This window comes from Aquarana catesbeiana, linkage group LG02, assembly GCF_042186555.1.
Source record: "Aquarana catesbeiana isolate 2022-GZ linkage group LG02, ASM4218655v1, whole genome shotgun sequence".
In the NCBI taxonomy this organism is placed as follows: Eukaryota; Metazoa; Chordata; class Amphibia; order Anura; family Ranidae; genus Aquarana; species Aquarana catesbeiana.
In genome coordinates, this window is record NC_133325.1 from 380,309,626 (window position 1) to 380,337,396 (window position 27,771).

Below are 27,771 nucleotides of genomic sequence, written 5' to 3' on the forward strand. Positions count from 1 at the left end.
GTGATGGAGAGGAGTCTGTGATAAGGATGGGGGGGGATGCTGTGATGGGGGAGGGATCTCTGATGGGGAGGGGTTCTGTGATGAGGGGAGCCTGTGAAATACTAACAAGTTTATATTGATTAAAATTGTTCTTTATTTTAAATATTGTATTGTTCTTGTTTTTACACTACAAATAAGATGTGTGCATAGGAATTTGTTCATATTTCTTTAAACTATAGTCCGGCCCACCAACAGTCTGAGGGACCGTGAACTGGCCCCCTGTTTAAAAAGTTTTAGGACCCCTAGTCAAGCTGATCTACAGATCATACAGAGCTAGTGGCACATCAAATCCTCAAGTTTTGACAAACCATTCTACTAAAGTGTTTCTGCATTCTGGGCAGCTTATATTAACCACTTATGGACCACCCACCTGCATTGTACTGCAGACAGACAGCCTGCACAGGCAAGGCCATGTACTGGTACATCACTGCCTGTTTCCTAGCTTATGACGTGCTTGCATGCCCCACCCCCGCTGACACCCAATAATTTATGGCTGGGACCTGCTGATCGGCTGGGACCAATCATAGACCAGAGCCCTGTGTTAACAATCAATACAGGGCTCTGCACAGAGGGAACAATCTATCTGTTTCTCATCCTTGCATCCCTGAATTATTTGTATCCTGGTTTTATTTAATATCTTTCTTGCAAGCATTATCCCCTTGTGTAATGGGTTATTAACCATTCATATGCTGCCATGAAAGCACCAGGAGATCAGAAAACTGTATTCTTACATTTCTGTAATTTTCCTTTCCTGGTGCCTATCCATGGCAGCATATGGTCCCTCCCTAGTCTTGAAGCTATTTATGAGAATGGTGAAACTAAATGTTTATAGAGTTATAACTGATCCTGTGGGTTAAATGGGGGCTTGCCAGCAAGTGCAACAACCATACATATACTGCCATGGACAGGCATCAGTAAAAGAAAATTATGGAAATTATCTTTGCTTAGAATTTTGCATCAACATCTACAACTTCCATTTCTTAGGTAAAATATTAGTAACTGAGATAATTATATTTGTGTATGAATATTCTCATTCTTTTAGACATATGGCAGCAAGAATGTGAAGCGAGTGGGAACAATCCTGCAAAGAGGAATTCTTATTCTAATGTTGTGCTGCTTCCCCTGTTGGGCATTTTTTATTAATACAGAGCAGGCACTGCTATTGTGCAAACAAAACCCAGATATTGCCAGGTTAGTGGTATCTCCTTCTTCTTTAACAAAAAATATGTGAAAAAAATTATTGCATTGGTAAAATGATGTATGTGCTTGTTTATTGCATTAACATTTTTATCCTGGGGGATTGAGGCAGAATCCACTTTTCTTTTTGATGATGGTGGGTCTTCATATTGCAGAGAGGTGCTGATGTTATGATGTCAGTATCTAGGCCAACATGATGAAACGCTCAAAAGGGGTGTGTCTATAACTACCTGGGCTCCCAGAAAGTGGGTTGAATGAAGCTGCAAGGAGAGGCTTACTGACAAATGTTCATTCATAACATAGAGGTAGTCAAGGGCACCATCACCGAGTTTATTGATTTAATGCTTTATTGTATAATTTGGTTTTACTATTTTGATAGTCAGGGTTGAATTATGTATCCAGATCTTTTCTAATATTTGTGCTAAATGCTTTTATTGATCTTCTTTATGGGGGGGTTAAGGGCACTAATTAACACAGGTGTAGGCTGGTGTAGGCTGCTATACACGTTGTTATGATTAAGCACTTTTCAGTGTGAAACGCATCAACTGTATGTCAAGTTCCTGTGCTGTGTGTCCCATTATGGAGCCATAAAAGGACTTTTATTGAACGGTACCAGCAGTGTGTGGCCATCTCTCATTTTCTCCCTGGTTTTATGCGATGGCAAGCCAGGGTTGGCACCTCTCTGTTATCCCCGTTAGTATCTACACCTGAGCACTATATTGCTCTTTATTGGATTGAGCTATCGCTTACATTCCTGCCCAGTGAGGCAACCACAAAGGCACATTTTTGTTACTGAACCATGCCGGACAACAGAACTCAGGACACCAGCCACATGTTTAGATTGCTAAGAGACAATCCGCTTAGGATTAATGCACACAAAATGCTAAATAGCAATAAAGTTGAAACTACAAGCTCAGTTAAACTGCTTTTCCTGCAAAGTAGAGAAAAATTTGATTAAGGAGATTAAAGCTTACTTGGACTCCAGTTCCTTATCGGAAAATTTGTCTCTTGAACGAATACCAAGAGGGTTACAAATAAAAAAAACTCCCCACATTTGAGTTATATGATGACCTCAAGAAGCAATGGATGGACACTCCTTCAGCTTGCTCATTTGCTTTAATGAACATTATTGTTCTTTTGAAAACCAAAGAGATGGAACAATTGCAAAGAGAAATTTCCATCCTACAAGAGGATATTAGACCTCTACCTATTTAATTTACTTGGACAAACGTCTAAACTAGAAGTTAGATCGACTAGAAAGGGATATTATTGAAGGTAAAATATGAAAAAGATGTTATGTGAAAAACTTGATTATGATACTAATTTCATCTATATTTGGATACAATGGCGATCTTGGGGTAATCCATCTTATCCAGGTGGCAAACATGTCAGCTTCTCTGACACCGAAGCAGAATATATGGATGATACAATGGCGGTTTCTGACTCGGATCACTAGTCCACACAAGCATCTTCTTCCAGACAACAAAATGAAGCCAGTACACCTGTTTCTTCATAAAATGTGAACCAAAGGCTCAAGCTTCACGAGAAAGCCCACAACAAGAACACAGAAAAACATGGAGAAGGAACAGATGGAGATGGAACCGCAGGTGGAGGCTGATACTCGCTTCTGATACAATCCTGCAAAATGTAACAGGTATTTCCAATGTACTGAACCTTTCAAAGAGACTTTTGACAGCTGAAGAGGAATCCCTGTTAGCCAAGGGACTCAATTTGTGCCAACAGAAACTGTTTGCATATCGACAGGTTTATTAGGAATATTACAATCATAAATATATATAATTTTTTTTTTTTTTTTTTTTTTTTTTTTGCAGTAAAAGAGGGTAATTAATGTGAGCACAAATCAAGTCCTGATTCACGTGATCTTCACTCTCCCTCTGCTGAATACCCTTTTAGAGAAGTATGTGCTATAAAAGAGTTAGTGGATTTGGCAAGGGAGGGAGGGATCGCTTTGGTATGGGTTTCAGGTCTGTGAAGTTTATTCCTTCCAGAAATCAATCAGATTTCTATTCTGTAAATTCCAGAAGTTCTGAGTTGGATAGATTCCAAAAATTGGTGGAGAGTGACTTAACTTAACTTAGCAGTCCCGTGGCAGAATAACTTAACAAGGATGGAAAGGAAAGCTGTAAAAGATTTAGAAAGTAATAACTCAATAGTTATCCACAACACAGACAAAGATGGTTTAGTAGTGGTTATGAATGTGGATATGTATGACCGGGAGGCAGTGAGACAACTTTCTGACACCTGTTAGTTATCTTGAAAAACCTTATTAACAAAGGAATCAGTGTGGATATATTTTCCTGCATCTATGGTGGGGAGATCCCTTTTTAGGTCTTTTATTAGAGTATTTTTTTTTTCACTAGATCAATGACTTAATGTTTGTTGTTGACAAGATTTTGGGTGACTTGGAGGCATTCTCACAATACCTCAATGACAACAAAAACTTGCAATTCAACGGCGAGTTAGATAAACTATATATTTTATTTCTAGACCTATGTTTGACTGGTGTAATGGGAAAAGTAAGCACCAGCTTTATAACAGCTTATATACAAGCACAATCAGGACACCCTAAACACACAATAAAAGGTATTCCAGTTGGCCAGTTCTTGCAAATTCGTCACATTTGTAGTAAACAAAGGGACTTTGAAACTTGGCCTTATATTAGTGTTTCATGCAAAGGGGATATCCAAAATGGATTATAGCTAGGGCTCTATTGCCAAATCTAAACAGAGAAAAGTTGTTGACAGGTAATTTGTATGAAAATAATAAAATGAGATTAAATAATAGGAAATGACCTCATTCTACACCATTTAGTTTAGAATTTTAGCTTCATTAAGAATATTGTGAACCTATATTTACCAATCCTATGTGCAGATCAAACATGTACTAAACTTCTAAGGGATGGTATTAATATTGTCTCAAGAAAGGCTCCCACTCTTGGAAATTCATTGTTCCCTAGTTTCTTTAATCCCATGAAAAAACAATCTACTACCTGGTTACACTTCAAGGGCAATTATTTCTGTGGTAGCTCTTCATGCCCCACCTGGACACATGTGAAAGGTGATACTTTTCACTCAACTGTGAATGACAGGGTTTATAATATTACCTCTTTTAATTGTAACACTACATACAGTATGTGTAGCGGTTCCCCCGTGGGGTCGCTGCGTGTCTTAGTTCCACACATCACCCTGCTTGGCCAGTCATTCACTTCAGATACTCTTTGCCAGTGAACAGTGAACAGTCCTTTAGCTTGTTTTTGTTGTTTTTATTTAGGGGATTAAACTTGGATGAGGAAAAGGGTCATGGGATGCCCAGATAATCGTGATGAATTGAACAATCGTTTTGAGTCTATAGTGGCAGTCTCTAAAGCTCCACACTCCTCCAGCACACTACTTGAGATCACTTTGCTTTCTCTACTACACAATCCTAGATTCCGGTCACCATTAGCACATGGTTAGGCCTCACTCTGAATAAGTCCCAACAGTTCAATAATAGCCATTCGCTGGCAGGGGTCTGCAGTCCCCTTTGGTGTAGCAACCAATAGAAATGAAAAAGGACATTTGTGCTAACTGAAACTTGGTGGACTACTGATCCCAGAAAGTCCAATGCAAATCCTGCCAGCTCTCCTGGCTGCAGCAACTTGACTTCAATGACACCACAGTTTCTCCCTTTGGCTTCACATCAAATCCTAGCATGTCCCTCCCAGAACTTCTTACTGTGCTTCTCACGCACCGACCCTGGCATGGATCCCTCCTGAATGACTTACCTGGCAGTGCTCCCCACTGTCCGCCTTCTGCTCCTGTTCCAGGACACTTCTCAATTACAATATAGAGAGAGGCTCCAGACACAAGTTCACACCCCCCCATTAAGGGGGTTCCCTCCAGGGCCACGACAGTCTAACACTCCATCATTCAGTTCTTCCACCCGAAAACTCCTCCCACAACAGGTTGACCATGAGTATATATAGCAGGCCTGTCCCTTGCCAATCCTAGTTGGTCAGGGCTCCCAGATACACTCCATGTCACACCAGCCACTCTTTTCCAGAACCCTCTAAAAACAAAGGAGGCGCCAGAGAGTCGAAGTACATGTCAGTCACCTGCTGCTACACTAAACCACTCCCCAGCCCAAAAATCATAACAAACAGGCCTAGCTCACCGCTAGGCCTGCCTAAATTTACCTGCACTGGCTGTAATAAAACACAACTACTCTAACAACCTACTTACCTATGGTAAAGGATGCTACATATGTTATTCATTTAATAACTTGCAAAACCTGTCAGATCCAGTACATGGAGTGTACAACTAGGCAGCTTTTTATAGAATAGAGAATCACCTTTCGACCAATATCGCCCGACATTTCAACAGTTGCCATGCAGTAGATTTGCTGGCAGTACAGATCCAGGTTATTGGAAAAGTTAGAGATTCAAAAAGAGATGGTTATGTTTTTCAGCTTCTATGCAAGAAAGAAGTTTTTTGAATCTTTTATTTAAAAACTCAGATCCCACAGGGCTTAAACCATGACTGGGATATCACATTTTTATGAATAACTTAGTTCTATTTTGGTTGATTGCAATAAACTTCCCTCTTGCTGGATACTGTAGTGCATTTTTTCATGGAGTCTTACTTTTTAATGGGTGCATTTAACAGTGAGAATCCATTGTTCCCAAGCTTATTGTATGATTTGATTAAAGGACACTTTAGGGTTGAATTATGTGTCCAGATTTTTGCTATTTTTTTTTTTTTTTTAATATTTGTGATATACGTGCTAAATGCTTTTATTGCTCCTCTTTATCGCTCTTCTCTGTCTTTTGATGTTTTACTAAGAGGGGTTTAAGGGTTAAGGGCACTAATTAACACAGGTGTAGGCTGCTATACACGCGGCATATATAAGACGGTGCCCTTGACTACCTCTATGTTATGATTAAGCACCGTTCAGTGTGAAACGCTGCGCAGCAACTGTATGTCAAGTCCCTGTGCTGTGTATCCCATTATGACTTTAATTGAACAGTACCAGTGTGCGGCCATCTCTCAATTTCTCCCTGGTTTTATGTGGTGGCGAGCCGGGGTCGGCACACTTTAGTTATCCCCGTGAGTATCTACACCTGAGTGGTTAATTGCTCTTTATTGGAAGGAAAGGCTTGCAGCACAGTTCCTGTGAGGACAGTGATGGAGACTACGCGAGAATTGCAACAGTAGCTGCATTTTTGTATTTTTAAAGATGGACAAGTTATTTAAAACAAAAAAAAACCTAAACTTGAAATCTGTTTTAAGGGAAATCAAAATGTATTTATTCTGACTCTGCAACAACAAAAAAATTGTTGTTTGTGCAAAATATCAATCATGGTGAAAGCTGATAAGCTTTTGGTATATGATATCTTTCCTTGAGTTTTCTGTTTTTTTCAATGCTCCGTAGAGTTTTACTCCCTCTTCTGTAACATGATCACTCTGCTTGCCACATTCTCTATAGCACAACTGTTGTCCATTTATCCATTATTGATATCAGTAATAAAATTACACTTGCAATGTTTCTGTGGAAGTGCTTGTTAAACAGAGAATCAAATGTGTATTTGAAAGTGAACCTTTCTTCCTTTCTTCCTTCTTCTTTCTTCTTTCTTTCCACTGAATAGGGTGAGGAAGAGTAATTACAAGCACATAGGATAGTAAAATAAATCTAAGATGAATAAAAGTGTCTGTAGCGCCTGTGCCATTTTCCGGGAGCCTGGTGGTGACTCTCATAGGCGGGGAGGGCTGACATACATCCTCAGGGTGCCAGTTACTAGGCATGGTGGGTGATGAACAAGATAGAAATTGGGCACCAGTCACTTGTATGCTTGAACAAAGAGAAGTTTATTTCTCACAGGAAAAATGCGGGAGAGAGGGGATAGGGCACAGAACATCTTTAGTCAAAAATAGTAACAATCAGCAGACAGGCAGACTCCTTAGACAAAAAGGTGAGATTAGGCAGACAGCAGTACAGGAAAAGAACCTTTAAGCTGAGCCAGTACATCTGTACTTTGTAGAATAGGCTGTCTCTTATAGTAACTGAACTTTACTTACAATAGGGTGATACTGGTGCAGGCTGTTAAATACAAGCTGTCCCAAGCTGTCTCTTGTCTTTTTTACCATTTTTGACACTTTTTTTTGTGAAATGGTAGAGGTACAATGTACCCCATTACCAATTCACATGGGGGGGAGGCCGGGATCTGGGGGTCCCCTTGTTAAAGGGGGCTTCCAGATTCCGATAAGCCCCCCGCCTGCATACCCCCACAACCACCAGGTAAGGGTTGTGGGGATGAGGCCCTTGTCCCCATCAACATGGGGACAAGGTGCTTTGGGGTTTCTCATCCCCCCCCTTTTCCTGCAGCCTGCCAGGTTGCATGCTCGGATAAGGGTCTGGTATGGATTTTGGGGGGACCACTACGCCATTTATTTAAAAAATTTGGCGCAGGGTTCCCCTTGATTTCCATTTCAGACCTGATGGACCTGGTATGGATTTTAGGGGGACCCCCACGCAATTTTTTAAAAAAATTTTGGTTCAGGATTCCCCTTAATATTCATACCAGACCCAAAGGGCCTGGTAATGGACTGGGGGGGGGGACCCATGCTCTTTTTTTCAATGGATTTTATCTATATTGCCGAGTTTTTTTTTTTTTTAAATTGCATTGCTACACGTCCCCTGGGGCAGGACCCAGGTCCCCAAACACTTTTTTATGACAATAACTTGCATATAAGCCTTTAAAATGAACACTTTTGATTTTTCATGTTCGTGTCCGATAGACTTTAGTTCGGTATGTTCTGGTGCAAACCGAACGGGGGGGGGGTGTTCGGCTCATCCCTACTTAGGGCAAGCCTCTTGAGGGAAGCAGAAGCAAAAATTCCAGGAACATGTACAACAAAGATAGACGCGCCACTGAAGTAAAAGCACTTACATCCAGGTAAGTGAAGTGAAGCACATCGTGGAGTCCTGTGAGGTGAGTCTCTGCGCTGGCTGGGTTGCAGTGGTGGTTCAATAGCCTTATCTCCTATGGGCAGTGATTGTCAGCTAGATGTATTAGGCTAGAACAGGAAGAGGGGCTGGAACGCACGTGGACCGCAGCGGCGTCTGATGTCACTGGATATCACTACATCATACTGAGTTCTTTTGAGTTCCCTTGAAGCTCTCCCAGCCACCTCATGGATCCCTGGTCCATGAAAAGTCACTTCTGGTACTTCTCTAGAACTCCATACCTCTCAGAATTGTTTCCTGGATATTAAGCAGGCTTTTTCCCAGCAGAATCTTGAACACCCGGATAGGCCTTGGATAAGCCTAGCAGCCAAGAGAACACCTGGATAGGCCTAAGGCTTCAGGCCTAGCAACCAGGAGCTGTTTTACACACACACCTCACCCAGACAGCAGCCTTGGCAGGGAAGACTCCAATCACCCGACTCCTTCTGAATAAAAACCTCCTCCCAGCATTCATAGCAGTAAATCTGATTGGCTGAGAAAGGTATGTTTATTCATAATCTCAGTTCACTGTAGCTCATCATATTAATGTCAAAGGCAACAGTGCCACCTACTGACAAAAAGGGAGAAGCCACAGCTGAACAGGATTAGGAGAGAAGCCATTTGACCTCCTAAACACTACAAATTAGCCAGGCTTGCTACCACCCAGCATAACTAAATTTACCTGTATCCCTGCTTTGGGACAAGGGTGCTACATGTTAATAAAACACATATGCATTCTGTTTCAGGTTAACACAAAAATATGTGATGATCTTTTTACCTGCTCTGCCGGTAAGTTTTATTTTGTTACTGTACTACATCCTGTCTCCTGTATCTGGGACCTATTTCTATATACTGTATTCACATTTTCTAATGTCATTTGTTTTAATTAATATTGCTGGTTGATTTGTTTTCAACCTCTGTTATCAGTGGTAGGGTGGGCTATCAAGAGGAGAATGCACTTTGTTTAGGAGTGGGCATTAAAATGGTTTTACAAGAAGCAGATTGTCAACCTATTGTATAATAAAAAATATATAATACTGTCTATTAGGGGTGTTGAAATTAATCGTTGAATCGATGCATCGGGATTCGACTGTCCACGATGCGGCATCGATTCTGTAGCCTTAAGAAATCGATTATTGAGGATGACGTCATCCTCGCGCCGTGCCGCCGCACCATGCCCTGCCTCCGAGTGGAGCTGAAAGCCGAAGTTTCTGCGCCGTTTTGATCCGCCTCCCACTGACGTCACCCCCCTGTGTCGCGAGGGGAGGAGGCCTTCCATTCATCCCCTTCTCTCTCCCCTCATCGTCCCACCCCCTCACCAGCCAATAGATAGTGATCCCAGGTGGCGTCATAGTGGTGGAATGCGGAAGTGAGGAGCCTCGCTGTGTGCACGTTGGAAACATGGAGCGCCGGCGCCGGAGCTTGTGGTGGCTGGAGCTGTCCCTGCTGCTAAGAGTGGTGGCCGCGGCCGGCTTCTGGAGCACGGAGCTCCGAGGAGGAGAGTGGAGCCATCAGTGCTTTTGGTCCCGGAAGGTTTCAGAGCGGTGATGGAGGAGGATGAGGCAGAGCTGGAGGAGAGCCAGAAGAGCAGTAGAGCCAGGTGAGGGGGCCATGGGGAGGACACTGAGAACTAAAGACTGACATGGTAAGGGAGGTGCCAGACTGTATGCAATAAAACCAAAAATGGTGTGCAGTGCTTTGCAGTGACAAATGTACAAAAGAGTGTTTTTAAGTACGTAGTGAACAAACATAGTCATAATCTGTGATCTGATTGAAAGAAATCTTCTGTATATTCAAAGTAATTCCAGTGCTGAGTGTTCTCTGCTGTGTTCAAATCATTCCTGATTTCTGGTGAATGATTTGAACACAGCAGAGAACACTCAGCACTGGAATTACTTTGAATACACAAAAGATTTCTTTTAATCAGATCACAGATTATATATTTCAGGACTATATTTATTCACTACGTAAGACTCTTTTGTGCATTTATTATCACCACAAAGCACTGCACACCATTTTTTGTTTTATTGCCCTATCTGCATGCTCACTGTGTAGAGGTGGGGGGGGGGCTGCGGCGGTGAAGAGCAGAGGACTGTGTGGATGCTGGTCGAGAAGGATGGGAATTGGTCCGTGGTGACACTGGGCAGGGGAGCGCTATGGTAATAGTATTATATGGTGACAGGTTAGTGGTGAGGGGGGGCGGGGTATTGGTCATCTTGGATAGGACAGTCTGGCACCTCCCTTACCATGTTCAGCAGGTCTGCAGTCTCTGATCATCTCCTGTACCATGTCTGCAGTCTCTGATCATCTCCTGTACCATGTCTGCAGTCTCTGACCATCTCCTGTATCATGTCTGCAGTCTCTGACCATCTCCTGTATCATGTCTGCAGTCTCTGACCATCTCCTGTATCATGTCTGCAGTCTCTGACCATCTCCTGTATCATGTCTGCAGTCTCTGATCATCTCCTGTAGTATGTCTGCAGTCTCTGATCATCTCCTGTATTATGTCTGCAGTCTCTGATCATCACCTGTATTATGTCTGCAGTCTCTGATCATCTCCTGTATCATGTCTGCAGTTTCTGATCATCTCCTGTATCATGTCTGCAGTCTCTGATCATCTCCTGTATCATGTCTGCAGTCTCTGATCAAATCCTGTATCATGTCTGCAGTCTCTGACCATCTTCTGTAGTAATTTGGGGGCAGTCTGGAGCTCCTCTTTAAGTTGTCTGCTGTGTTTACACTTTGCTACATGCAGGGAGTGTTGTCTTTTTTTTAAGAACAGATAAAATTTTAAAAATGGAGTTCTTCTGACTACTTACATTTTTTGGATGAAAACCGCGCGCAGTAATCGTGATGCATCGTGAATCGTGGACCTGATAATCGTAATCGAATCGAATCGTGAGGCCAGTGAAGATGCGCACCCCTACTGTCTATACAGTAAAATGTATCATAAGGACAGAAACACAGGCACTGTACATTGGTAAAATTATGTACAGTATTTACAACTTTTAGGGCTCAGTTACATTTACAGCAGCCCTTGCCATCCCTCTGAAAGCTATCTGTTGTTGACAGGTGGCTGGGAGGTGATATATTGCCTCATCACCATGAGTTTTAATGCTGAAAAGCCTACACCACTGCAAAAAGAGGGGTGAAAAGGGAGACGGGACACTCAGGACACTGGTCACTGGATTCAGGGCATAGGTCACTGGACCCAGCACATATGTCACTGGACTCACACTGGAATGAGGACAAACGTCACTGGGCTGAGAAAAAAAAATGATCTGAATCACTTCCACTGTAGTACTGTATTCTGACAGAGAAGCCTCCCCTCCATCAGAATACAATGATCAGTGTTGCCAGCAGTAGCCATTGGCACTGATCATTCATGAAAAACCTTTGAGAGATAATTGACCTGGGCTGAAGCTATATGTGGTTTAGAAGATTTCTAATACCTGAATTCTGATGTTTAACACATATTTGTCCCTTGTTAAGAAGGTCTATATTGAAGGGGAGCAGATACCTTTGCTGGACTGAATGGACTGAGCACGCATTGATGTTGTTTTTTATGAAAGAGTGACACAAAGATGTCTGAGTACTGAACTGATCTTCCCTGACATTCCTAAATCTCCCCTCACGTCCCACCCCTCATACTGACCTCCTCCTCAGTAAAGACCTCCCCCAGCAAAGACTGATCCCATAGATGCCAACATTGTAAAAAAAATTTTAGGGACACTTTTTTGGCTGTAGGCAGAGTCGCATTATAATTAGGGGGCAGGGCATGCGTTTGTAGGTGTGGCATAGAAAAAAAAATGCGGCCGCGACAAAGAATGGGCGTGATTTGCGTGAAATTGTGGGTGTGGCTTAAATGGGCGTGGCTCAAAGGGGGTGTGGTTAGAGCCTGAGATGAATGAGGGATGGAGAGGGAAAGGGGGGGAGGGATGGAGGGACAGCAGCCCCAGATCCTACACCACAATAGAAATATGTGTATTCCAGAGTTTATGTCAGACTTTCACGTACCTGACTAACGAACCCAATACAGTAGGGGTAGGTCTCCCTTACGTATCTGGTTCCCGGCCCCTGGTAGTATGAACAGAAGGCACAGAAGCACAGAATGGTATGAGAGCCTGGTGGGTGACTTGCGGAGGTAAGGCCCAGGATCCTGATGCAAGTGGATTGATGGTCCTTGGCAAGCTGAAGCACAGGCAGCAGATGCAGAGCAGGAGCGGGGTAGGCAGGACCAGTCACAGACAGCGTTGGCAGCAGGCGGTCAGCACAGTACAAGGGAGCAAACAGGTTCAGAGTCCAGGTCACAAGCAAGGTTGGCAACAGGCGGGCAGCGTAGTACAAAGGAGCAGGCAGGTTCAAAGTCCAGGTCACAAGCAGGGTTGGCAACAGGCGGGCAGCGTAGTACAAGGAGCAGGCAGGTTCAAAGTCAAAGGCAGGGCCGGGGTCAGGTGCAGGCAGATAGCAGAGAGGAATCCAATAGACAAGCCGGGAATCGGGGACATCAAACGTTCAGACAGGTAAACAGGAAGAAAAGGTACTGGGAACTGCAGATCGGACAGCACTGAGCAAAGTGCATCAATGGTTTAAATGGGGCAGTTGGCGCCAAACATCGAGCGCCGACGCGCACGGTCGCGCGCCCGCACGCAACCGCACGTGCCCGCATGACGGCGCGCACCGGCACGAGCCGGCGCACCCCAGGGCGCCCAGCACTGAGTCTGTTCTGGGAACCTCTCTGACAGTGCCCCCTCCTTAAGGGCAGCCTCCGGATGCCCATCTGGGCCAGTCTATCAGTGTGGGCACTCCGAAAATCCCTTAACAGTTCTTCAGCATGCAGGTTGCTTTCCGGTTCCCAGGAATTATCTTCTGGTCCATACCCCCCACTTGATTAAGTATTGGATTTGGTTGTGCCTCTTCCTACAATCCAGGATTGCTTCCACCTCAAATTCTTCCTCGTTGTTAATGATTACAGGTTCAGGTGGGTCGGTATTTCGACCAGGAAAAGAATTGGGAATAACAGGTTTCAGCAAAGACACGTGAAAAGCTGGGTGGACTTTCAATGTATTGGGTAAGTCAAGCTCATAAGTCACATCATTAATTTTACTCTTGACCGAAAAAGGACCCATTAATTTGGGACCCAACTTCCTTCAGGGGCAGGCCATTTTTAAATTAAGTGTAGACAGCCACACCTGGTTACCAGGTTCTAGGATGAGTTCTCCTCGCTTCTTCCTGTCAAACATCCTTTTATTGTATTCCTGGGTTTTAGCCATGGTCTCTCTTAGTAACTTATTGTTGGTAAGGAAGAAGTCTATTGTTTCGGAGACTGCAGGAATCGCACACTCGGGTAAGGAACCAGACGAGAAGGATGGATGAAAGCTATAGTTGGCAAAAAATGGCGTTTGTTTAATGGCAGAGTGCACAGAGTTGTTGTAGGCAAACTCAGCAATAGGCAGTAGAGAGACCCAATCGTCCTGTGAAAAGACAGAAAAGCAGCAGAGATATTGTTCCAGAGTCTGATTAGTTCTCTCCGTCTGCCCATTCATCTGGGGATGGTAGGCAGAGGAGAATGCTAATTCAATTTCAAGTGACCCACAGAGAGCCTTCCAAAACCTGGAAGTGAACTGAACACCTCGATCAGACACTATACTTGATGGAACTCCATGCAGTCTCACTACTTCCTTAATGAAAATTTTTGCTGTTTCCAGTGCTGAAGGTGTTCCTTTCATGGGTAGAAATTGAGCCATCTTAGACAATCTATCCACGATGATGAAGATGGTGGAAAAACCCTCTGCTGGAGGGAGCTCTACGATGAAATCCATCAAAATCATCTTCCAGGGCCTTTCTGGGCAGGTAAAGGTCTTAGTAGGCCCCAGGCTTTTGTTCGGCTATTCTTATTCCGAGCACAGGTGGTGCATGAGTCCACATAACTCCTGCAGTCGTTTGCCAGCTGAGGCCACCAAAATGTACGTTGTACCAGCTCTGTCGTTTTCAGAACACCAAAATGTCTGGCCAACTTATGGTCGTGGCAGAGTTCCAGTACTGCCACCCTCAGATTCTTTGGAACCCTAATTTTGTCCTTGTGCCAGAATAGACCATCTTGCATGCTTACATTGTTTTCAGTGGGTGGGGACCAACCCACGGAGGCTTGTCTTATTTGGGATAAAATGTGCCCTTGAAGTAGCAAGAAATTTCTAGCAGGAAGGATGGTGTCAGGAGGTAAGGATTCTCCGGAATCATGGAACATGCGGGATAAAGCATCCTGCTTAATATTTTTAGAGCCAAGTCTGTACGTAATCTGGAACTGAAATCTGGAGAAAAACAGAGCCCACCTTGCCTGCCATAGTCTCAATCTTTTGGCGGTTCTCAAATACTCCAGGTTTTTGTGGTCGGTATAGACCAGGATGGGATGTGCAGCACCCTCCAGTAGGTAGCGCCACTCTTCTAAGGCAGCCTTGATGGCCAGAAGCTCCCTATCTCCCACGTCGTAATTTTTCTCCGCAGTGGAGAGCTTACGTGAGAAAAAGGCTACTGGATAGAGGAGGGCTTTGGCGCCTTGCAGCTGAGAAAGTACTGCCCCTACTGCGTACTCTGATGCATCCACTTCAAGGACAAATGGTAGGACAGGATCTGGATGTTTCAGGATTGAAGCAGAAGTAAATAGCTCTTTAAGTTTTTCAAAGGCATTTTGTGCCTTAGGGGACCAACTGAATCAGTTCCCTTGCTTGGTTAGTTCAGTGATGGGGGCAATTATTGCAGAAAAGCCCCTTATGAACTTCCGGTAAAAGTTGGCGAAGCCAATGAAGCATTGGACACCTTTCTTATCGGAGGGAGCGGGCCAGTCCAGGATAGCTGCCACTTTTTGGGGATCCATCTTAATGGTGTTAATAGAAATAGTTAGGACGAGGAACTGGATGCACTGGAGTTCAAACTTACATTTTTCCAACTTGGCGTAAAGACCATGCTGCCTGAGCCGGGTTAATACATTTTGGACATGCTTGTGATGCTCAGTGAGTGAAGAGGAAAAGATTAAGATATCATCTAAATACACTATCTCATACAAGTCCAGAAGGTCATGGAAGATATCATTCACAAAGTGTTGAAATGTCGCTGGTGCGTTGCACAGGCCAAAGGGCATGACAAGGTACTCAAAGTGCCCGAACCGGGTATGAAAATCTGTTTTCCATTCATCTCCCTCTCTAATGCGGATTAAATTGTAGGCACCACGGAGATCTAGTTTAGTGAAGATCGTTGCAGAACCCAGTCTTTGGAAAAGTTCAGGCACGAGAGGTAGAGGGTAACGGTTCTTGATGGTTATCTTATTTAGTTCCTGGTAATCAATACAAGGCCGTAGGGAGCGATCTTTTTTCTCGACGAAGAAGATGCTGGCTCCGGCAGGTGAAGTGGATGGGCAGATAAAAGCACTCTTTAAGTTCTCATCAATATAGACCTTAAGGGTATCCAGCTCCTGCTCTGTTAGTGGAAAAATTCTTCCAAAAGGGACTTCAGATCCAGGAAACAGTTCTATCGGGCAATCATAAGGTCTATGAGGAGGAAGGGTCTCTGCCCCCTTTTTGCTAAATACATCAGAAACGTCCCGATATGGAGCGGGAATCGCTTGCTCTGATTCAGTGTCAATGTCCAGGCAGAGGAGTTGAGTGGTTTTGCGGAGGTACTGTGCAGGCAGTGCTGTTGACAATAACTGGAGAGGAACTTGATTTCCCCAGTGACCCAGTCAATGCTGGAATTATGGGCCTGTAACCACGGCATTCCCAGGATAATAGGAAAAAGTGGTGAAGAGATAGCGTCCAATCGAAGAAGTTCCCGATGATGAGTGCCCATGATGGCCAGCAGAGGGATGCGATGATTAGCAGCAAAAGTTAGGTCAATGTAGCAGCTGCATGCTCCAGAGTCAATTATGACTGAGACTGGCAGATCCTGTCCTGGAAGCTGTAGAACAATGGAGAGAGCAAGGTGGTTAGCAGGATTGGGCAAGGCAGGTGCATACTTAGGAGAGGTTAAAAGGGACTTACGTGTCTTGTTAGGGCAAGATCTCATGTAGTGACCTGATTCCCCGCAATACATACACAGATTGTTGGCACGTCGGCGTTGCCGCTCTTCTGGAGTGAGAGACGGCCGGAGAAGACATAGCTGCATCGGTTCGGGGGCATCGAGGACCGAGGTATGTGGCGCACGAGGACATTGGCCAACAGAGCTGGTAGCACTAGGGACCTTGGGGAGGACCCAGGTAGGACGGAATTGGTTGGTGGATCTCTCGGAGCAGCGCTCCCTTAGGCGCCGATCTATTTGAACGGACAAGTTGATGAGGTCATCCAGAGATTGGGGTATTCTAACCCGTACCAACTCATCTTTAAGTGAATCAGATAAGCCCATACGAAATTGGTAGCGCAGGGGCAGTGTCATTCCATTCCGTATCCTAACTCCAACGCCTGAATTCCAGGACATAATCTTCTGCAGGTCTACACCCTTGTTGTAGAGCGTACAAGGTGGATTCAGCGGTGGCTTTTAACTGGGGGTCCTCATATCGCTGAGACATGACGGCGAAGACAGCATCCAGGCTATCTAGAAATGCTGACTTTTGCTCCAGAAGACGGTGGGCCCAGGTCTGCGGTTCACTGGATAGGAGAGAAATTACAAAGCCCACCTTGGTCACTTCCAAAGAAAAGGTGCGTGGTTGTAAACCAAAGTAAAGTTTGCAGGCGTTGCTGAAGGACCGGTATTTACAATGATCTCCAGCAAATCTTTCGGGTGTAGGGACCCTAGGCTCAGGGAGTAGCATTACCACTGAGGGTGCAGATGAGAGTCCGGCAGCAGAAGCAACTTGAGGGTTAGCAGGTGAAGACCTGGACTCGCTCTTGCAGCCTAGTATAGACTTCCTGAAGGCTCTTAACAGCTTGTGTGATACCCGCCAGGTGCCTACACAATTCTCCATGGGAGAAGCTCCCTGCTCAGGCTCGGACATGGCTGTCCGATACTGTCAGACTTTCACGTACCTGACTGATGAACCTGATACAGCAGGGGTAGGTCTCCCTTACGTATCTGGTTGCCCCTGGTAGTATGAACAGAAGGCACGGGAGCACAGAATGGTATGAGGGCCTGGCGGGTGACTTGCGGAGGTAAGGCCCAGGATCCTGGTGCAAGTGGACTGATGGTCCTTGGCAAGCTGAAGCACAGGCAGCAGATGCAGAGCAGGAGCAGGGTAGGCAGGACCAGTCACAGACAGCATTGGCAGCAGGCTGTTAGCACAGTACAAGGGAGCAAGCAGGTTCAAAGTCCAGGTCACAAGCTGGGTTGGCAACAGGCAGGCAGCGTAGTACAAGGAGCAGGCAGGTTCAAAGGCAGGCCGGGGTCAGGTGCAGGCAGATAGCAGAGAGGAATCCAATAGACAAGCCAGGAATCAGTGAGATCAAACGTTCAGACAGGTAAACAGGAAGCACAGGTACTGGGAGCTGCAGATCGGACAGCACTGAGCAAAGTGCATCAATAGTTTAAATAGGGCAGTTGGCGCCAAACATCGTGCATGCGCGCACCCCAGGGCACCCAGCACTGAGTCTGTTCTGGGAACCTCTCGGACAGTTTAACAATCAGCAGATAAAGATACTCCAAACACCTGGTGTTAGCACGTCAATCATAATCCGGACACCATGGTTGTTCTGGTGTCAGGATGATCGAAGCACATTATTTCTATTATTACATTGTAATATAAAATTAAATCATTCAACACACCATAATGCAGAATCGGTGGGAGCCCTGAGCAAGTCACCTGCCACGTCGCCTGCCACCACATGCCCCCAGCAAAGTCCCTCCTTACATCAGGTGCCCCTATCAGTGGAGCTTTCCTCACATCTGTGTCCCCATCAGCAGAGCCCCTCCTTATATCTGTGTCCCCAGCAGTGGAGTCCCTCCTTACATCTGGTGTCCCCATCAGCGGAGCCCCTCCTTACATCTGGTGTCCCCATCAGTGGAGCCCTCCTTACATCTGTGTTCCCATCAGTGGAGCCCTCCTTACATCTGATGTCCCCATCAGCAGAGTCCTCTTTACATCTGGTGTCCCCATTAGCAGAGTCCTCCTTACATCTGTGTCCCCATCGGTCCTCCTTACATCTGTGTCCCCATCGGTCCTCCTTACATCTGGTGTCCCCATCAGTCCTCCTTACATCTGGTGTCCCCATTAGTCGTCCTTACATGTGGTGTCACCATCAGTCCTCGTTACATGTGGTGTCCCCATCAATCCTCCTTACATATGATGTCCCCATCAGTCCTCCTTACATGTCGTGGTGTCCCCATCAGTCCTCCTTACATGTCGTGGTGTCCCCATCAGTCCTCCTTACATGTCGTGGCGTCCCCATCAGTCCTCCTTACATGTCGTGGCGTCCCCATCAGTCCTCCTTACATGTCGTGGCGTCCCCATCAGTCCTCCTTACATGTCGTGGCGTCCTCATCAGTCCTCCTTACATGTCGTGGCGTCCCCATCAGTCCTCCTTACATGTCGTGGTGTCCCCATCAGTCCTCCTTACATGTCGTGGTGTCCCCATCAGTCCTCCTTACATGTCGTGGTCTCCCCATCAGTCCTCCTTACATGTCGTGGTTTCCCCATCAGCCTCCTTACATGTCGTGGTGCCCCCATCAGTCCTCCTTACATGTCGTGGTGTCCCCATCTATCAATCTTCCTAACATCTGGTGTCCCCATCAGTCCTCCTTACATCTGGTGTCCCCATCAGTTCTCCTTACATCTGGTGTCCCCATTAATCCTTCTTACATCTGGTGTCCCCATCCGTCCTCCTTACATGCCCGCGGTGTCCCCATCAGTCCTCCTTACATCTGGTGTCCCCATCAGTGGAGCTTTCTATCAGGTGCCCCCAGTGGAGTCCCTCCTTACATCAGGTGCCCCCATCAGTGAAGCTTTTCTCACATCTGTGTCCCCAGCAGCAGAGTCCTCCTTACATCTGTGTCCCCATCAGCGGAGCCCCTCCTTAAATCTGTGTCCCCATCAGTAGAGCCCCTCCTTACATCTGTGTCCCCCGCAGTGGAGCCCCTCCTTACATCTGGTGTCCCCATCAACGGAGCCCTCCTTACATCTGTGTTCTCATCAGCGGAGCCCTCCTTACATCTGGTGTCCCCATCAGTCCACCTTACATATGGTGTCCCCATCAGTCCTCCTTACATATGGTGTCCCCATCAGTCCTCCTTACATATGGTGTCCCCATCAGTCCTCCTTACATGTGGTGTCCCCATCAGTCCTCCTTACATGTCGTGGTGTCCCCATCAGTCCTCCTTACATCTGGTGACCCCATCAGTCCTCCTTACATGACCATGGTGTCCCCATCAGTGGCGTCCTCCTCACATCAGCGTCTGTCCCCAGCAGCGAAGCCCTGTGTCCCTGGCAGCAGAGCCCTTCTTCATGCCGGCTACGTCTGTCCTATCCCCTTCAGCGGCAGCTAGTGCGTTCCCAGGTTTCTCCGTGTGTTCAGTGGAGTGGGGAGGGGCCTCCCCACTCCACTGAACACAAGGGGATCAGGCCTCACGGCGGCAGCTGCGGCCTTCTTCTTGTAGCCCGCCAGTTGTTTTTGCTAAAACATTCCCGATTTTCCCGGGACAAAAAGCGAAATCCCGGGAATTAAATCGGGTTGAGCTCTGATCGGGGCGAGGGTCCCAAAATCGGGATTGTCCCGGGAAAATTGGGACTGTGGACTGTTGACAAGTATGACTGATCCCCCAGGACAGACCCACCAGCACAGATTTGACCCAGCTATCACAGGCCCCTGAGCACAGACTGACCCCCAGAATAGGCCCCTCACCACAGACTGACCCTTACTACATACCCCTTAGCACAGACCAGCTCCCCAGCACAGACCCTTCGGTACTGACTCCCACCCAGCACAGACCCCTCAGCACAGGCCACTCCCTCCCTCGTCACCCCCTAAGTACAGAGCCCCTCAGTAACAGACCCCACCCCCAGTACAGACCCCTAAGTACAACCACCCATCCCCCCTAGTACAGACAACCCTCCCCCAGTACAGATCCTTCAGTGCAAACAACCCTCTCCCTCAGTACAGACACCCTCCATCTGCCCTCAAGTACAGGCTCCTCAGTACAGACACCCTCTATTCGCCCACTCCCCTCACCCAGGTACAGAACCTTCTGTACAGATCTCCCCCACTGTAAACTTACTCACCAAATGACCATATGCAGGGGGAGTTCAGAGTGAAGGTATGTCCTCCTCTCGGCTTTGACTTATGAATCTCTCAGAGCAGCCACTGTCACTGAAGCACCACGTGTGTGTGGAATTGTTGGAGGTCTGCGGTCAGCTGCCTTTTTTTTTTTGTGTTGCACTTGCAGTTTCAAGGAGCAATGCAAACAAAGAAATGTCAGGACTGGGTGCAGCACCCCCAGGGGATCCTCACCTGGTGTAGACTGCACCCCGTTTGGTACACCACTGACAAGTAGTTCTTTTATTGGTTGAGGCGGAGAGACAGGTGAATTACATCACAGCCTCCACCTTGGCCAATCAAAGAACGCTTTGTATTCATCATTAAAATTACAAGTTGTTCCTGAATGGTCAAGGTGTTGTGTAACAAACTGTGTTCCTTCCGGCAGCAGAAAGGAAGAGTCTGGCACCTGTGCAGGGAGGCAGCACCATTTACTGTGTGCAATAAAAGTTACCATAGTTTATTATAGCATCCCAAGCTGCCAGACCATTCTACAACAGTAAGCATTCACTTTAAACAAGTTAGCTCAAGCAATGACAATAAAGTGACAAAAAAAGCAGGAGATCTCATTTAAAGCAGTATAGCAGTATTAAAGGGGTTGTAAAGGTATTTTTTTTTTTTTTTTAAAATAACAAACATGTTATACTTGCCTTCACTGTGCAGCTCGTTCTGCACAGAGTGGCTCCGAACCTGATCTTCTGGGGTCCCTCGGCGGCTGTTTCAGCTCCTCCCCGCAAGCATTTACCACCTTAATGCGAGCTCCCTCGCATGGTGGTGAGTGCTTGCGGGCGCGCTCTCGTGATACAGCCGGCGGCTATAGCCGCTCGCTGTATCACTCGGCCCCGCCCCCCGGCGCGCCGCATCATCGGATGTGATTGACAGCAGCGCGAGCCAATGGCTGCGCTGCTTTCAATCCATCCACTGCAGCCAATCAGCGACCAGGCTGAGCTGCAATGAAGATGACGAGGACGAGCAGCGAAGATTCGAGGCGTCAGGTAAGTAAAACGGGGGGGCTGGGGGCGGCGGTACTGTCAAAAGTTTTTTCACCTTAATGCATAGAATGCATTAAGGTGAAAAAATTTTTACCTTTACAACCCCTTTAAACTTCGTTTTTTTAACTGTATCTAATTAAATTGACCCCCAGGTTGTTTATTCCATAATGGGCTACTATGCACTGCACAGGAGCATGGGAGTTACTTCATCAGGGCACAGAGCGGGTGCCGTAAATGGGGTCTGAGCTACGCATGCGTGGCTCAGATTACATTACTGCAGAAGGGCCAGAAGAGACATTTATGGCAGAAGAGACTATTAGGGTCCCTTCTGTTATAAAATCCTTGTCTATCAGCCTTTCAGCTGTTTTTAGATTTTTTACTTTAATACCACTTTATCTTTTACTTGTTTCCTAGTAATATTACAAGCAGGATGAAACCGTACTACCTAATTTTCAGAAGAAGGCAAAGGCATTTACCTAAGTATTTATAAGTTATGAGTCCGCGCTCAGGACTAAAAAGGTTGCAGCCTCCCCCTAGTTAGTTCCCAATAGGGACCAATTAGGTATAAATAAAAAAAGAGAATGGGGAAATGGCGCTACCCTATTAAGATCTTGATTAAATACCTATTTCCAATACAGAACTAAATAAACATAAATAATACTAATCCCAGTGTGTTTGACACTTATAAATGTGCGTGACAGTAGAAATGTACATCCACTAATTCCCATACAATAAAATAAGATACAAAATCTGAACTATGACAGTGTACCCCTTAGGGTCAACGTCTTTGATAACGTCCTCTGACGAAACGCGTAAGCCGGAGTCACGCTCACACGTCACACCCGGAAGCTCTGGTTGGAACGCAGACTGGGACGCACGCCGTCCCTGGCTTCCTGGTCTCGTTCTGTGTGTTAGCCTGACTGTACTGGGTCAGCTGCTTATGGTTTATGTATTTTTTGAATAAACCTGAACTTACTTCACTACGGAAAGCCCCCTGTTTCTTTTCAATGGAGGTAAACACATACTGATGATGATGAGGCACGGAAGAGTCCATCTCTGAAACGCCAGCTGGGAATCTCGAATCGGATTGCCGGGGCACATCCACGGCGGATCGGAGGACAAGCCTGATATCCTAGGGAGCATCTACTCCAAGACACCCACTCTATGCCCATTACACCTGCAGGGGTGACTGCTTCTGGTGAGTGGGGTCACACTGGGGGAGCACTAGGAGTCACCATTGTTGATGAGCACAGAAGTCACCGCTGATTTTTATTTCATTTTTGTATTCATTATTTTTTATTTCTATTGGATTGCACAGAGACTTTGGTTTTTCACAGAGACTGTTTGCTTTTCTAGAGACTCTGTCTTTACAAAAGAGTTTATCTTAGTTTTATGCACACTCTGTCCTGTTATACCTCTACAGATTGTGGTATATATATGTCACATGTTTTTAGTTTAATTTATATCATTTCTCACATTCTTTTTTTGATCATATACATATATATGTTTGTTTGGCGGAGAGTTGAGCAGATGTCACTTTGATCATTTCACTGTACACTAGTTCATGGACTGCTTGCTTATAGTCAGTCCATTTCTGTAATACGCATTACTTCAGGTGCTGGTTCCAGAGGGCACTTAGTCCTTTCGAATGAATGTACACATTGAATTTACACTTTAGTATTGCACAGTGGTGCTGCTTGCCCTAAGGGGTACACTGTCATAGTTCAGATTTTGTATCTTATTTTATTGTATGGGAATTAGTGGATGTACATTTCTACTGTCACGCACATTTATAAGTGTCAAACACACTGGGATTAGTATTATTTATGTTTATTTAGTTCTGTATTGGAAATAGGTATTTAATCAAGATCTTAATAGGGTAGCGCCATTTCCCCATTCTCTTTTTTTATTCACCTAAGTATAGCAATCCTAGCTTACATAGAATAACTCAAGCATAAAAGCAGGCTATGCACTGGCAGAGCAGACAGGCGCCCCTGGGAGGTGAGTGGGAGCCATTGATTCCTTATAGCTGCTAAAAAATTGTTCCGTTTCCCTCTGTCATAAAGACAGTCACAAAATATTGGTACAATGCATGAATATGTAAAATGTTTTGCTTTTATCAGTACGATTTGTTCTTTGTTATGGAACATCTCCCACCTATACTATGAAGATGAGGGGGGTTGTTCTGTAGTCTCATCCTAGGGTGACAATATTGCTCCTCCAAAGATTCAATACAGTGAGTGCTTTCAGCATAGGACATGAAGTGTTTTACTGGTAGGATCACCAGGCAAATATTCAGAAAAGAAACCTGAAAAAATAAAACTAAAGCAGTTACTTCATCTGAGGTCTGATGAGCTGCAATATATCAAAATTTTTTTCATGGGTTGAGAATGAGATACACCTAAAAGGGTTATCTTTAATGCAGCGACTCTAGGAATTTGGATGGTGCATATAATTAAGGTGCTTACTTTTTACTAATGGACTTTATAGGGATTAGGCTTTTTGAGAGGATTCTCCCTGTTAATGAACGTAAATATGCAAAGAGAAATAGTAAAAGGACTGTAGGTTGTTAATTGAGATTGTTCCTTACTGGTTGCTTGAGAGTGTAATGCCGCGTACACACGGTCGGACTTTACGGCAGACTTTGCCCGGCGGACTTTTCGACGGACTTTACGACGGACTTTCTGAATGAATGGACTTGCCTACACACAATCCATCAAAGTCCATCGAATTCGTAAATGATGACGTACGACTGGACTAAAACAAGGAAGTTAATAGCCAGTAGCCAATAGCTGCCCTAGCGTGACTTTTTGTCCGTCGAACTAGCATACAGACGAGCGGACTTTTCGACCGGACTCGAGTTCGACGGATAGATTTAAAACCTGTTTCAAATCTAAGTCCGTCCAACTTTTGAGAAAACAAAGTCCGCTGGAGCCCACATACGATCGAATTGTCCGAAATCCCATCCGCCGGGCAAAGTCTGCGGTAAAGTCCGCTCGTGTGTACGCGGCATTACTCCTTTTTTTGGTTCTCTTCTAATATTAATTGTTTCAGTTACACAAAATATCATTTTGCAACTTTTTGACTGTTTTATTGGGTTTTTTCCCGCTTGAGAGATTTTTCCTCACGTGCTGATCACTGGCTCTGGGGCAAGAATTAAGGGAAATGGAGACACAGACAACAATAAAACCCAAACAGGCGCTATAATTTTTTTCCACTCCACTAAAAGGTGTCCTCCTGCCATAAATGGATGTGTTCTTTTCAAATGGGTGTTCTTGTCAAATGCTGCCCTTGCTATTGGAATGCAAATGCTTAAGTTGAATCACATTGTTTGAGAAGAACAGGCTGTGCTTGACCTGCTTTGTCTGCAGTTCACATGCACCTCAATAGGCCATACTGTGCCAAAAAGGAATGCAACACAAAACAGGTCAAACGCACACTCTGAACTGCTAAATTGCGATCAATAGGATTTTCTGATCTGCATTAGCTAAGAAAAAAATGCCTGTCAACATGAGCCCTTGCCCTCACTTCTGGTCTAAAGGATCACCATCACTGAAGTAGGAGGTGAAGGAAAATCTTACACAATAGGGGTACAGGCCATAATAAAATTCTACTTTCTGTTTCACTATGTATGTGCTAAATAACACTTTTTATGCTTCTAATTTTCATTACAGGCCATATTTCTTCAGCAACTGCAATTCAGATATTTGCAAAATCAGGTAAAATTTCTGTAAAGTCGAATCCACAATTTATAGCTAACTTACATAGTTACATAGTAGGTAAGGCTGAAAAAAGACACAAGTTCATCATGTCCAACCTATGTGTGTGATTATACTGTATGTCAGTATTACCTTGAGTAGCAATAACTCTCGGTGAAGCTGCTGGTTTAAGCGGGCTTGTTACCTTCACTCTCGACACCTCTGTTTCACCGGCACCGGGTCTAGGGTTCCGTTGAGTTTACCTCTGGACGATATAAGCACCAAACACTTGCGTAGGTTTTCCAATGCTTTAATAAAATGAACTAGGGAAGTAGCAGGAAAGAGGTAGTAGGAAAGCTGCAGGGAAGCTCAAATACCTTTCTGTTGTATTTCTTCAGAACATTCTTTGTAATTGAACACTTGCAATTGAATAGTCCCCCTTTCGTAGGATTTAATCTTTGCCCGCCTGGATAGACATCTCTCACTTGCCTAGCAGCCAGCACGTAGCAGGAACAAAAGTCTCTGCCACAGACTTATCTGGAATAAAACCCGTACGATCCTCTGCCACAGGATGTATTGGTTTGTGATGAATGTCAGATACAGTACTTGGACCTTTAAGCCAAGCCGGTAGTACTATACTGTAAGATTACTTCGGAATGCGTCACCAGGCCCCTCTCCAGACCAGTACTCTGCATGATCCTTCCATGACGGGTCCTTCCCTGGGATCTTCTCGGTTGTCCAACTTCTTTACTCAGGATAGACAGCTCAGGACCATTCCTCCGCTGCTGTGGTAGGCCCCAGACAGGCTTCTGGGTCCACCCACACGCCGCAGCGATGCGGGCCTCCGAAACGGAGGACCACAAGGTGGTATTCCTAGTGCATACTTGTCGGCCAGGAGGGCCAGCAGGTGGCTGAAAACGAACCCTAAAACATGGTGTCTGTCCCATAAATACCCTCTCCCAGAATGCAACTCGGAGGACAACCTCCACTGAGTTATCTCCGGGACAGAGGAGCACTCATTCGCTTCAACACGTTGTTTTTCCAACACCTGCCGATGGTGACAACGACACCCACCGGCACAATGTGGAACTGCATGCAACGTCAGCCAAGCTGGAACAGAGGCAAATCTAACTTCCTATAATAAGCGACCCACTAAATTTACCTATCAGCGGTAGATAAAAATCTACCAGAGCTACACTTGTATATCCCTGTATGTTGTGGACGTTCAGGTGCTTATCTAATAGTTTTTTGAAACTATCGATGCCCCCCCCCTGCTGAGACCACCGCCTGTGGAAGGGAATTCCACATCCTGGCCGCTCTTACAGTAAAGACCCCCCTATGCAGTTTATGGTTAAACCTCTTTTTTTTTTAAATTTTAATGAGTGGCCACGTGTCTTGTTAAACTCCCTGCAAAAAAGTTTTATCCCTATTGTGGGGTCACCAGTATGGTCTTTGTAAATTTAAATCATATCCCCTCTCAAGCATCTCTTCTCCAATAAGTTCAGTGCTCGCAACCTTTCTTCATAACTAATGTCCTCCAGACCCTTTATTAGCTTTGTTGCCCTTCTTTGTACTCGCTCCATTTCCAGTACATCCTTCCTGAAGACTGGTCTCAGAACTGGACAGCATACTCCAGGTGCAGCCGGACCAAAGTCTTGTAGAGTGGGAGAATTATCACTTTATCTCTGGAGTTAATCCCTTTTTTAATGCATGCCAATATTCTGTTTGCTTTGTTAGCAGCAGCTTGGCATTGCGTGACATTGCTGAGCCTATCATCTACTAGGACTCCCAGGTCCTTTTCCATCTGAGGTTCTCCCCTTAGTGTATAGATTGCATTCATATTTTGCCACTCAAATGCATTATTTTACATTTTTCTACATTAATCCCGAGTCTGGCTCGGGTTGGATTTTTCATACCAAAAGCGGTAACCCCGAGCCAGACTCGGGCTTGCATCGCAGGATCCAGGAAGAGCATACTTGCCTTGTCCCCTGGATCCTGCGATGTCTCCCCGCTGTGATCGGCGAGCCGCTGTGTCTCGCTCGATTCACAGTGCCGAGCTCCGTTCCCTGCGAGCGTTGCGACGCACGGGGACGGAGTTCGGCGGTAAATTCAAAAGTGAAACACACAGTATAGATACAGCATACTGTAATCTTACAGATTACAGTACTGTATCAAATAACTACACATCCCCTTTGTCCCTAGTGGTCTGTCCAGTGTCCTGCATGCAGTTTTATATATATAAAACTGTTCTTTCTGCCAGGAAACTGGAGATTGTCCATAGCAACCAAAACTGTCTCTTTACATCAAAAGTGGTTTTAGAGCAGCTAGAAAAAAGCGATAATAAATTAGAATCACTCGCAGAATTGAGCGATAGTGATTTGTGAGGAGATCCGTCATCAAACACTAAAAGTAACAAAAGCTAAAATTCTGCAACTGAGCAAATTTCAGTGTTTTTGATTTGATTACATTATTGAATAATTTTTATTATTATTATATTATTATTTGTTATAATTATTTATAGTTATTTATTATATTATAATTTTTTATTTCGTTTTTCAAACTTTATCATACCCGGGATGTCTACTAGACTCTTGTTTGGACAGATTCAAGTGA

The 27,771-nt window shown here is 45.1% G+C and overlaps 1 protein-coding gene across 1 annotated transcript in view; it reads left to right on the forward strand.

Annotated features, from left to right (window-relative positions):
• LOC141128073 (multidrug and toxin extrusion protein 2-like) overlaps window positions 1-27,771 on the forward strand; it is a 373,391-nt gene that overhangs the window by 129,744 nt on the left and 215,876 nt on the right. Inside the window, exons 4-6 of the mRNA XM_073615140.1 lie at window positions 1,082-1,230; window positions 8,985-9,027; window positions 25,135-25,179. Of these exons, the coding sequence (XP_073471241.1) occupies window positions 1,082-1,230; window positions 8,985-9,027; window positions 25,135-25,179 (237 nt within the window). The remainder of the gene's footprint in view (window positions 1-1,081; window positions 1,231-8,984; window positions 9,028-25,134; window positions 25,180-27,771) is intronic.